A 13478-nucleotide genomic window follows, 5' to 3' on the forward strand; every position below is an offset into this window, starting at 1 on the left:
CATTCTACAAAGTTTAAGTATTTGGAGCTTCAGTGTAGTTTTTTACAACCTGTCCTCTGTGTATGTCAAATGGAAAGAGTGGATTGAGTGTTTTAGAAACTTGCTCCAAAGATATTGGCAAAACAGTATCTAACTATGCATATAACTGGAAACTTGGACATCATGAAACTGATCAAAGGGGTCAACAAAAACATGACTAGGACTTTCAATGCTTTCTGTAAATGTTGTTTGTTATTGTGAAACACATGGAATGCACTCTTTTTTGACTTTTTTCCCCTTAGGAAACTTTTGCTCAAAAAGGCCATCTGGCACTTCCAGAGCAGAGACCTTTCTGCCCAGCTGCTGTGGGCACTGAGTGTCTGTGCCAGGCCCCTTTGCCATTTCAATTGCTTATGTGTCTTCACGAGCAGTTACAACTTATTTGTGGAAGCAGGCTTGTGTTGTGCTTGGAGTTCTTACAAAGCCCTTCACTTTTGATAGCAAAAAAGATTAGCAAATCTGGGCAACCTCATTATTTCCTTAAAATCACAGTATGGTTTTTGGGCTTTTTAAATTACCCAGAGTCTTCACATGTTCTTTTCTTAGAGGCAATTTCTCAAGTTCTACTTTTTTCCAGTCTGCCCTCTTACTCTGGCTGGTGAGAGACTCTTTTCCTTGTAATCTCCAGTCAGATGAACGTGTCTGTTCTCATCAGTTGAGCTCTTGTGCATTTCTCCCTCCTTCCCTTCCCCTAGTGCCCCCAGCCCTAGAACCCTGACTCTTGACAGATAGCTTTGCTGTGGGCCCATATCTAGGGAGAGCTTTCCTGTGTAGGACATCTGATGGGATGTTTAACAGCAATCCAGCTATTTAGATATATTTTAAATTGGGTCTCAACTTTCACATGTTTCTCTCCTATGCCAGAGGATATTGGTGGCTCTTGGAAGAGCTGAAACAGAACATCAGTCAGAGGTTGGGCTGCAGACTGTTCTCCGAATGCCAAATTGAAATGGGGGAGACATGTTAAGTGTTGGGTCAGAAAGTTTGAGTTGTATACCCACTTGTATTACCAAAGATCAGGCTCTCCAAAGCTTGCCAAAAATATACTGGGACCTAATGGGTTCCAAAACCTATAGCAGATGACAGAAGGAAGGGTGCTTCTTCATGTGGTTTATAGCAGTAATACAAAGCATGCTTTTACTGCTGCTGAAAAATCAGCATTTAAATAGAAGATTTTATTTTATTATAGTTGCCTAGCACCTAGTCAGCCTGCTAGGCTCCGATGCCTTTGGTCTCTGTTAAAATCACTTAAAATGTTGAGCTGTTAGAATTGTATGCAAGACAATTAATGTTGTTTTCTTCCTGTGAATTTCATCTCCATGCTTTACTGCCTTTAAGACAAGACTACTTTAACTTTTCATTATACTTAACATATCCCCTAGTTTGTTCAATACAATTTATGGTTGCATCATGACAGTAATAGTATGTTAAAGTTGGAGGTGGGTGAATGTGGGCGGACAAGTAGCGATGTCAGCACTTTTTCAGCTTGATTTCATATTAGTCTTCCCTTTCCATCACTAAGGAGATAGCACTTAATAGTAAACATAGTTGAAGCAGATGTGTGGTGAAACATATCTCTTCTAAAGATATCTTGCAATACTGTCAATGGTGCTTGAGCAGTTGGAAGAAACAGATATGATACCTAATCCAAGCTACACAAATCCACATGTGAAGTATTTGTGGTCTCCCAGTGGCCATCTGTTTGGCAAATAACAATGACTGTAGCAGGCATAAAATAAAATGGGGAGTATCTGTGTTTTTCATCTTTGGATAGGTTGTTTCTATTATATCCCTGTAGCCAGCTTTGTTCTACTACAAGTCAGCAGTTAAAAAACCAAGCTAATCTTCCCTGTGTGTTCACACAAAAAATCCTCAACAAAACATCAATGAATTACATTGTTTAAAGCTGGTATTTTATCTATAGTAACTGTATTAGCCCTAGTTGCTTACGTGGGTTTTAAAGCTAGCTTTGTAAGAAGATTAGCATGTTACTAATAGTCTCGGGCCACAGTAATGTTAGGCAGGATGACCACAAGTCCTACAGGAGCATAAAATGATATATTAACATCAAAAAGAGAAATTGGAAGTCTGGTCTTTGAATTGTCTCTTCTGTTTGGGAGCTGTTGTAGATCAATACTATAAGCCATTGAGAGGATATTTTGTTTGCAGCTCCCTGGTTTCCTTCTTCCTAATGTGTTTCTTCTAAGGCTTGAACTAAATCTTTGGTGCAGGGTCCAAGCTTGTGGTTTTTTTTTTTATTTGGATGAGTACTAATGTTTGGATGCCTCTGTTTCTGAGTACCCATTTATTCTACTTTATGAAGCTATTAGGTGCTTGCAGGGAATGTGTTCTCAGCGCTCTTAAGAAATGAGACTTCTGGCATAGTTTCTAGCATGATTCTACCAGAAATTTTTGGCCTAGAGTTTTCACCTATTCTGTTGATAAAGTACTGTAGTGTAAATGACCAAATCTAAATTTAATCTTAGCATATGCTAAGCTAAGTAAATAGCAGCTGACAGAAAATGCTGTCCTGAGTAGATCAGGCTGTAAGTGCTTCTAAAAAACCAAAATCCATACAGTATTTTTAAGCTATCACTTGTACTGCTTAGACATTTGTCATGTTTTATGTTGAAGTAAAGTTTTTATTTCTTTGTCCTTATGGAGATTATATATATACTTAAGAGTCAGGTGGAGTGCTGCTAGGACCCTTGGTATGTTATATTCTGAATTCCTACTTGCTGGGTTCCTAACTCCTGTGTTTTGAGCCCTTTGTTCAATTGCTTTCTAGCTCACCCAAAGAGGGTATGAAGATCTTCTCTTTCTAGTAACAGAAAGTAGTTTCTCCCTTTTTTACCAGCTTTGGAAAAGGGGTAAATTAAGATGCAGAGATAGAGAAGTACCTTCTGTAAGCATTACCCATGTTGACAAATGCTAGTTTCAATCCTTATCTGTAATCTTGTATCAAGGAACACAGAGGCTCTAGTTAAATATGTGAACAAATATATGATGAATATTTAAAGTAGCTGTATCATTATTCTCTTGTAGTACAGAGCTTCTGTATGTAGGTCACTGTTCTGTGACCCTTGATGTGAATCCAGCTAAAGTTGAGTTTTTTCATCCTCTTTGTCTGCAACATTACTGTTTGCCAAGTTTTAGCCACTTAAGACCTGTGTCAGCCTCCTGAATGCTTTGAGGAGTCAGTTGGTATCTCAAGGGGCACAGTCAAAAGCAGGGAATTTTACATACATGGGAGCTGCTGTAATTGATCTGCAGAATTTCTGATGTGAGAGAAATCGCTTTTTCTGAAAATCCAGTTTTAATCTGAAAGACTGACAGGAGAAGTAGTTTGTGTCACTTAAAGTTGGGAGCTGTCGAGAAGTGACAAGTTCTTACATTGGGATGTTTGGAGAATCTTTCTAGAACAGAACCACATTTTGATTTAATGTACCTGGTGCTGGGGATTATGACAAATATGTGAAAATCAGGGTGAGCAAGCTGCCTGCAGTGATTGGGTGAAGATACAGAAGTGCAGAGTAAGTTGCCTTGCATGTTTCATACCTTTTGGCATTTTTGGCTGATATCCTCAAACACCACCTCAAAGCCAACTGACAGGTGAAAGTAATGGTTTAATTGTCTGGCTCATAATAATAAGCAGACTTGTGTTCTTACCTTGAGGGCTTTTGTAGGAGTGGTGGAGAACTTGCTTATAATAGAACTGATGCTTGTAAGCTGTGGCAAGGTAATCACTGCTCCAAAGCATGAAGAGATGCTTTAAGTTTTCATTGTACTCTGGCCTCCCATAATCTTATCCAAGAAATGCTCAGTGGAAATATTTGGCATCAATTAAAAAATAACTGCTTTCATCACAGAAAATGACATTTTAGCCTGTTCTGGTTCATAGATTTCAAATTATTGTTCAGGGAGGAAGACTTCTCTTAAAGGAAAAATGACTAAAATTTTGGGATGCTGTACCTTCTGTCATAAACTTTGACTCTAAGGGGAAAAACAGCAAAATAAACAATGCCCTTATGGGCTTGAGGTTTTGCTGCACTTCAACTACTTAAGAACTTCACTGAACAAAACACTGAACTGTAGGTAGTTCTAGGGAGTAATTTATATCTTAAAACAGTATGAGGTTTTTATTCACAGCTGTGTTTTTCCAGAAATTGTTGGGCTTATGTCATAATGCTGATTTCAAAGTTGCTGTTCCCAAAAGCACAGCAGTTTACAGAGTAACTAGTTTAAAAAATTGATTTCACTAATTTTTGAATTGTGAAGAAAAATCTTAGTTTAAGACTTTTTCAACTTTCTACAAAGTAGACTTTAAAAGGATAATGTGTTTTAAGCTGTGTAGACAAACTGGCAAAAATCAAGCTCAGTACCCTCATAATTGACAAAGTTAATGTAACAGAAGTTGCTACTAAGATCTGTGGTCTTAGTTCCTGTCCTGAAAAATGTATCCATAAATATCTATCTTTGAAAAGTGCCTAGCACTAGTGAGTTTTTGCTGTCTGGTAGATACTTGTGGAGCACCTAAGCTTGTTCTGCAGTTCCAGGATCTGCTGGTGCTCACCACTATTGTTAAATGGGTTGGGAAGCATTTATAATGCCATTTAAGTTTGCTTTCAAACACTGAATTCTAATTAGATGTCCAAGTACTGCAATCAGGCCTGTCATGTGCCTTTTTTAAAGTACTTGGACATCTGTTTGGTTACTTCAGAAGGGTTATCTGAAACTCCAGATTGTTAATCTACTTCTGTGTAGTTTGTGAATTTGTTGTGTGTTCTAACTTGTGAGTTTGACTCTCAACTGATCAGAATCTATCTTGGCCACCCAGCACCTTCTGGAGAATTGCTCACATTGAGCCCATTGAAAAGCTAACTTTCTTGACATTCATTTCTTCTGTATGCCTTGATAAATTGAATTAAATCTTGAAATCTTGCTGCAAGCTAATGAGATGAACCTGAAGAGCTGCATTTGTGTGGGAGTGTTCCTGGGCTTGTCCTGCTGTATTCTTCCCTTATCAGCTGAGACACTGGTTTTGCTTGTTTGTGCTTAAGATTCTGGCAGTGTCTATGAGACAATGTTTAGTTTTGTGAAGCTGAATCTCTGCTTTTGAACTAAGCATTTGTACTCCTTCCTTCCAGATACTTGTTCCTTCTCAAATGGCTGTTTTCTACAGACCTTGCACAGTGCTGCATTAGTCTCTACATACCCTATTCAATCCATAAATTTAATGTCCTCCACAGTTCTTTTCAGCATGCTGCCTTCTGAGAGTCACGTTCATTAAGCAGATGCATTTGTAAATTGGGAGTAACATTGCAGATACAAACTGATTCAACTATTGTTATAAATGGAATTATTTCTAATTCCCTGTGTAATTGATTTGACTTTGAAAGAGGACATTGTGCTTGTGTGGAAAACTTTAAAGGATGCTTCAGTCCAGGATTTTTCATTTTATTTGTTTAAACTGGCTATTGTATGCACTATATTTACTGTAAGATTGGATTTTTTGTTTTTCCATCTCTAACCTTTCAAATTCTGCCATAGGTTACTTACCAAACAGCATTCATGCAGTGGAAGCGATGCTGGCTGCTGCAAGTATTGGTGCCATCTGGAGTTCAACATCACCAGACTTTGGCATTAACGTGAGTAGCCTTATTGCATGTTCCAGAAAAGCTATCATTGTTTCAAACAAATATAAAGGGGATAAATTCAACTGGTGGATAGATTCTGTTCACTTTAGTCTTACTGCCACCTCCTGGCACAGCCAAGTACACCAGGTTTTTTTTCTAGCTACCACAAACTGAATAAAAATCAATGGGTTCAGTTATTAGTAATGACTTTCAGCATAGTGACTTGAGTATCTTTAGCTAATTCCCTGTTGGGATATTTTCAGGTGCAATCCATAGTCATGGTGAGTTTTTGTTATATTAAATATACAAATGAGTAGCAATGCAACAGTTGTCTGGGGCTTGGCCTCTCCTTTCTGTATCTTTCCCCATGCTGCTTAGCCACACTCCAGTTTCTTTGCCTGAGAAGTACCTTCCTCTGCCTCCTATGTGGGTAAAGTGAGCAACACCTCAGTTGGCCTTTTCCAGAAGGCTTTGTTTGCCAGCAAGGTGAGGAATTTCAGGCTAATATAGCTAACCTGTTTAACTTTTTAATGTAGGAATAAATGCTGTGTGTAAAATATGGTAAAAACTATTGTGATATTCAAAGAGATATTATGATGTGCCCTGGAAGCCTTGAGAATATATTCTGCTTTCTATGGAAAGTCTTCAGCACAAATCATAAGAAGCAACAGACACAGATCACTTCTAAAATGGAGTGTTGAACCCTTCTTCTGTCTCAAAGTTTGCATGAAAGCATTATTTGGAGAATGTACTGTTTGTGGATTGCAGAATACAGAATACCAAACATTTAGATAATATATACCCTAAATCTCAGTGTTTAATCCCAGTAGCTGGTTAAATATATGGAGTAATGACCTCTGGCTTAGCACTAGAGGGCAGCAGCATTCCACTTTCTTACACTTGAGGGTGTAGCATTAGGAAAAAAAATTAAAAAATCATTACAGCATGTAATGATCAATCTGTTCTACAAATATTTTCTGCTTGCTCAGAAAATGACAGTATGGAGTATTTTCTTTGCAATATGATTTGATCTCTCATCTGAGGGAAGATTGTTCATTTTGTTTGCATTACAGAATACTGGTATGTTTTCTGTCCGTGTTGATGTGCTGTTATTTTCAGTGCCCAGCTTTATTTAGTTTTTGTGATAGGTTTTTTTTAATGAAATTTAGCCTCAGAGCAGCAGTGCCATCGATATCATTTATTCTCCTTTAACTTGGCAGCATGTGTTGGCATGAATTCAAACCCTAAAATCTTGAGGGAGATCAGCAGAGGTCCCCAGGGATATTAGCTTCTACCCTAAGGAAAAGATATTTCTCCTTCTGTGCAGTTGCATTAGTTTTGTTAATGTAAATGAAGATTTTGTTTGTTTTGGGAAATAGTGTAGCATTTTCAGCATTTCAAATCCAATTGTGTATATATGTTTTGTGAAGCTTAGAAATGTCACTTCTCAGAGCTGCCTACACATTGCAAGCTCTGAATGCCATACATCCAAAGGCTTCAGAAGCGCTCAGGAAGTCTGCTGTCAGAGAACCAGTGAGCTCCCTCCCACGCAGAGTGCCACTCTTGGCAGCTTTTGCTTAATTTCTCTAGTCGCTGTTATCCATTTACTTATATTAATAGGAAAGTAGTTCTTTGCAGCCTGTGCATAAGAAATTGTTGGATATGTAAGTTTAAAAGGAGGCTATACTCTTAAGACTGTAAGAAATCTTTGGTGAGCCCTAGCAAAGCCAGTGTGGCTCCATTCATGGGGTCCTGCACAATTATTTAATACAGGATTTGAGGCTCATCAAATAATATGAGCCATATCTAGTATACCTGAGGTTTTCATGAAAGCAATTCCTTGCTGAGCCATCTGCTTGGATTAAAGTTCCAGTGTAGCAATTACATGTTCCATCTGTTTGTATTCCCTTTGTATCACACCAAGCTGCCCTGTGGGATTTGATCCTGCCAGTGCTAATGAATCCAACTGGGTGTGTTAGCAGGATTACTAAGACCCTGAGAATTGTAGTCATCTCTGTTTCTGATTCACACTTCTCTTCAGATTTGATTCTTCTGTTAGAGTACCATTAGTCCTCTCATTGGTCTTGATTTTTAAACATCAGGCAGTGTGGATATGGGGTATGTATGCTCTGTGTAGGCATATACACATTCATGCTGAGCACATACACATAAATATGTATTACACACATGCTGTGTGTAATTTGGCTGCTTGGCCCAATCTTGGAAAATACTACAAATAAGTAGGTGTGATAACATACCTAAAAGCAGGAAATCGGATTTCATTCTCCCTTAAGAGTACTTTTGATGTACTAATTAAATCTATGTTCCTGAGTTTGTCAGTTAATGCATTAGGGGCTTCTTAAAAATCTCTTATACTACTGAAACAGATTCTGGTGGGTTTTTTTTTAACTAATTGATCAAGTTGGGTGTCAATACATTGTCACTGTATTTTCTCATGGTGTGAACGAGGAAATGGAAATGCATCTTTGGGTGATAGGGGGGAAAGCTGTTAAGAGACATATTCAGCAGAGACAGTTGTGTATTTATATTTAGTCATATCCCTGTCCCTTACCTCTAGTGTTCAGTGAGCTTTCCTAAAAAAATAACATGGAGAAGCTGTCAGGACAGGATTTCTGTACTTTTGCTGTTGGCTTTCTTACTACCCTGGCTTAGCTTGGAAAGGAGGCATTTAATAAAGATTAGTTGATTGTGATGTTTTTGCATCAGCATTTTGATTTGGTAATAATTTGTCTCCTATTTTGGCTGCAATGTAGAGGACAACGCAGAAGACACAAGAATAAAGAATGCTGGGTAGAATAAGCACATGACTGAAGTCTAAATTTTGCAAAAAGATTTAGGAGATTGTTCTTGAACGGTTAGCTGACAATTTTGTAGTATTGAGTGATCTTGTAGTTCTTACTGTTTAAAGTAATGCAGCTAGAGAGGGATGAACATTACTGTGTGCTGAGAGCTTTTACTAAAAGGATTTGCTTTTTGCTGTTAAATACAAAAAAAGACCTGTTTTTGGTAAGCTGCTGCATGCAGTGTACATGAAGAAAAAATAAAAGAAATGCCAGAAGGGTTTTTCTCTCAAGTGTGATAATAACTGTGGTAAATTCCTGAAAACATTGTAAGCTGGAGGACACCTGAAAATTTAGCATTTGAATGTGTCCTGCCCCAGAGGTTCTAAAAGAGATATGGTAGTTTTTTGTTGGTGGTATGTGTGTTTTCAATATCTAGTTTTTCTGGTAAAAATAAGTGGTACAGTTTCCTATGTTAATCATAGAAGAACAAAACTGACTTCATGTCAAGTGTCAACTTCCCCTATGACAAATGCATCTTCCAGAACACTGGTGTTTTTCAGTTTTTCCCCTATGCAGGCTGCCAAACTACTGGTATGTTGTCAAAGCAGTGTTGGGGGGATGTTACAAGGACATGTAGTAAGGACATCCGGCAGATGCAGACAGGGTTCTTGTGGACCTTCAGGTAAATTAAGTGCCTGACTCCTGCTCACATCAGTTAGGTGCTTGTCCTCCTTAGATGAATGTGTAATTATCAAGGTGAATTTTTAACTGCTTAGCTTTGTGAACTTAATCCGTCAGTGAATAATGTTCTGTGATTTGTGGTCATCCTATCTTTGTTATTGATTGATATATTTGGGGATCATGAAATAGAGTGTTACAAACCTGTTGTACTTTGAAGATCTTGGGTGAGTGAAAGACAGGCAGGCAGCCTCTTAACAATTCTTACTAATTCCTGTCCTTATTCCTTCTTTGAATTGAAATTTACATTTAGTATTCAGTGGATTTTCCTACTGTAGCAATTCAGTTTTTTTAAACTTGTTTCTCTTTGTTCCTAGGGTGTGCTGGACAGATTTTCCCAAATTCAGCCTAAGCTCATCTTCTCTGTTGAAGCTGTTATATACAATGGCAAAGAACATAACCACTTGGAAAAGCTGCTTAGTGTGGTAAAAGGTATTTCCCTGCATACCATCTAGTCTTAGTTATGCTCTAGTTCTGTGAGCACTCAAAGCCTGCACTGTCACTAAAAGTGACACTTTTGACTGCCTGTCACTGTCCTTCCTCCTTTACAGTATCTCTGTGGCCACTTAGAATTGCAGAACTGATTTGAGTGAAAACTAACCAGTCTTTTATGTAATTTTAACAGTCTTTTTTTAGCTTAGCTCAAATCTATCATCATAAATTAGTTGGCAGTATAAGTGGGGGAACAGGGACTGATGAATATTGGGTTTTTAAGCCTGAGCGAAGTGCTGCTGAAGACAAATGAAGAGGTATTACAGCACTAAAGCTTGCAGATTTATACATGTATTTTTAAAAGGCTGGCTGTATTAAGGAAACTGTGTCTTAGGTAACAATTTAGCCTTCTGAGGGTTTTAACATTTAAAACTATATCCAATACTTGGTGCATCAAAATTATTTATATTACTTAATGCTTTACACTGTATGATTCAATCAGACAGAAAAGACCTTGGGTTTATGTAGCTGAATGTCAGAAACATTTTTTCTTCTTTCTTCCAGGGCTTCCAGATATAAAAAAAGTGGTTGTGATCCCGTATGTCTCCTCCAGAGAAACCATAGATATTTCAAAGATTCCAAACAGGTAATGGCAGCTTCTGAGCTGTGACTGCCCTAACTAGGGATGAGATGGATGCTGGGAGCTATTGAAGGGGCCTGACCTCTTGAAGTTGCAAAAATTAAGATGTAGCTGGATTTCTTAGTTTGTGTTCTGCTTAATACTGGAAACAGAAGTAGCAGAAGCAAAACATCTGCAGCAACATACAAAACCACTGCTGGTATTAATGGTTCTCAATGAAGGCAAAATTCAATAGGATATAGCAGGTAGAAGAAAGTGGCTTTCAGAAATGATCAATTAATAATTTAAGTGACATTTTTAGAGAAAAATTGTTTTGCTTATTTCCTGGTCTGGATTATGTATGTTAGATACCTTTTGGAAATGGTTGAGTTCCAGACTGTTGAGGGTCAGATAGTTCCAGTCTGCTTTGAGCTGTTAAGCCTGGCAGCTGATCATAAGTGGAGATTTATCAGCTTGATTTTGTTGTGTTACATCTCAATAACACTTTATTTTAAAGCAGAAAAAGGAAACAAAACAACTAGTAATTCAAACAAAGAGTAGAAAGGGTAGGAATAAAAACAATATATATAGTTTATTGTAAAATAACTACTAGATACCCCAGCTCATATACAAGATTACCTCTGTAATGCTTTCAGACAAAATGTGAAGTAATCATTTATTTTCCTCTTAATGCAGTGTCTTTTTAGAAGACTTCCTTGCTACTGGGAAAGGAGACCAGGCCCCCCAGCTGGAGTTTGAGCAGCTGCCTTTCAGTCATCCTCTCTTTATCATGTATTCATCAGGCACAACAGGGGCACCAAAATGCATGGTTCATTCAGCAGGGGTATGTATTCCCTCCTGGAGCTGCACTACCTTTTCTTAACTACGTGGGTTACATTTTTCCTTTAACAGGATCATCTCATGATGTACTTTAAGGAAGAATTGATTGCTGACAGTTTTTCAGTAATTTGCAATGAAACTTTATATTTGTAAGTAACTGTTTGAAAGCAAATATGGATTAATAAGGATATAAAATAATTTAGTTGAGGGAATGGTGTGAAGACCTTTTGGAGACTTCAGCTATTTCCTGGGAACAGGTGCCTCACAAAAGCACTAGTAGACCTTGCCCAACTGATTCTTGTAGAAGAAAGGCCAAAGCACTTGAATGGGTGCTTGGAACCGATTTTTGGCCACTGTTAAGGCCCATAGAGAGCTTGCTATTTTTATCTAGATTTTTTTTGACCTTAAACTTCACTCCCTACGCTTATCAGTTCAGAGCATGTCATCCTCATCGATCCATTTTTAAGAAAGGAAGCTGGAAGGTTTAGCATCTCTTTGGGTGTAAGTCTTGCTTTGTATGGAAGCTTTGCTTTAGGCAGTCTCTTGTTGTGAAGATATATAAAATGTTACTGCTAAAATCATTCATACTCACATGCTTTCCACTTACTATTCATGTTCTAAAAGTTGCTCTAGGCAACTTACTAAAGGTCAGGAAGAGTGTCCAGCAGTCAGACATAGTGTTTAACTCTGCTGTTAGTGTAGTCCTTAATAAAAGGCAGGGATTTTTCCCCTTAAGGCAGGCAGAATGTGTTGCCTAGCTCATTTGTACCAACTTGTATAAATTAAATGGCAAAACTATTAGGCAGTGTCCATTGTTTCTGCTTTTTTCTCTGAAAATCAGGACGAGCATCTGGTGAGACTGGCTGTAGAGTTGTCTGGGTAGCCTGAGGGCAGGATCACTTTGTTACACCCATGGTGTGTACGTTCTTGCCTCTCTGATGGCAAGAACTGGAAGATTTGCCCACAGGTAAATTCCACACTGCCTGTAAACACTCTGCTTTGTATGTTATCAATAAGAGATTATGCCAGCAGCATGTGACATATAAGATGGTCCCTGTGGGACACTGATGCTATCTTTGTGAAGAAAGAAGGTGTATTTTGAAGTTTGACAGCTGTTTTGAAGCTGTGCTGGCTTGAGACTGGTTAAGTACTTGGAAAGACTGGTAAAACCAGGACAAGTTTTTTTGTTCAGCAGTGCATGATAAAGAGTAGAGAGACTAAAAATACAGATGTAGATCATACAGTGGGACTCTTCTCTGTTGCAAAGTTCTTTCACTTCCCACATTATCTGTATGGCTGCTTAGCTTGCTCTTAATCTCATTCCTCTGCTCTCCATCAGAATAATTTTCAGTTCATACAGAGCTACCTTAAGGTTTAGTTACAGACTACTCATTCTTGCTGGGAGGGAGAGAATGTGATGGTTTGAATAGATATGTTATGAGGATTCTGTGTTCCTGCTGAGCAGTTCTGTAGTTCCTGTGTTGCAGCATGATTTTTTTTTATAAATTCTGGTGCTAACACCTCTGGTGTAAAAGCAAATTGTTGGCATTGGAGACTCTTAAGTGTGCATGCTTTATATGTGCCATTTTGAATAGAGCCTACAATAAAATCCATGCAAAGAAATTCTTAGATGTCTTGTGCACACTTGATTGGGTTCCTCTGTTTGGTCTTGGCTTAATCTTGTTGCCACTAATTAATAGGATTCTTACTGATTTCAACAAAAGCAGAATTATCCTATGGTCTGTCTCACTTTCTAGCCTCAGATTAGCTGGAATTTTAGTTTGATGGTTAAAAATGCAAGAAGAGAGGATATCTCAGTGAAGGTTTAAATCATTTTATTTGCAGTGCAGCTCAATGCTGGTATGTTAAAGTGCTGATCTTATAGATGCTAATAGGCAGCTTTTTAAAAACTCACAACTCAGTTTAATTCTGCAGTATGTTTTTGGTCTGTTTTCTCTGCATATAGTCTGTTTTCTTGATACACAGTGAATAACATATGTAAATAATGAAAATGAAGTCAAGTCATAGGAGATGATTTAAAAAGTAGTGTCTTGGAGTAAGATTTTTCTGGTCTTGGAGGCAAAGCTGTTTCTTACTGAACAATTAATTGGGTGTGCTACAGAAATACATTTGGAGGGTTATTGAAAAACATTAGTGAGTAGTTGTTCTTCTGAAGTCCTAAAAATGCTGGTTCTGCTTCTTACTGTATTCATACAGGTCCCTTTTCAGTTGCTCCACTTTCCCATCTAAGAAGAGGTGGGGTTTTTTTGGTAAAACTGTAATCAGTTCATTTCTACCCACTGTAAGGGCTCAGAAGACCTGGGCTGAAGTAGCTGTGCTGCTACAGACTTCTTGTGTTAACGTAGGCAA

At 38.1% G+C, this 13478-nt stretch overlaps 1 protein-coding gene across 1 annotated transcript in view; it reads left to right on the top strand.

The window, feature by feature from the left end:
* Positions 1-13478, top strand: part of AACS (acetoacetyl-CoA synthetase) — a 41405-nt gene that overhangs the window by 12469 nt on the left and 15458 nt on the right. The window contains exons 5-8 of the mRNA XM_014965300.1: positions 5590-5687; positions 9535-9649; positions 10214-10295; positions 10965-11112. Of these exons, the coding sequence (XP_014820786.1) occupies positions 5590-5687; positions 9535-9649; positions 10214-10295; positions 10965-11112 (443 nt within the window). The remainder of the gene's footprint in view (positions 1-5589; positions 5688-9534; positions 9650-10213; positions 10296-10964; positions 11113-13478) is intronic.

The sequence above is a fragment of the Calidris pugnax genome, unplaced genomic scaffold, assembly GCF_001431845.1.
Source record: "Calidris pugnax isolate Ruff unplaced genomic scaffold, ASM143184v1 scaffold32, whole genome shotgun sequence".
NCBI classification, from domain to species: Eukaryota; Metazoa; Chordata; class Aves; order Charadriiformes; family Scolopacidae; genus Calidris; species Calidris pugnax.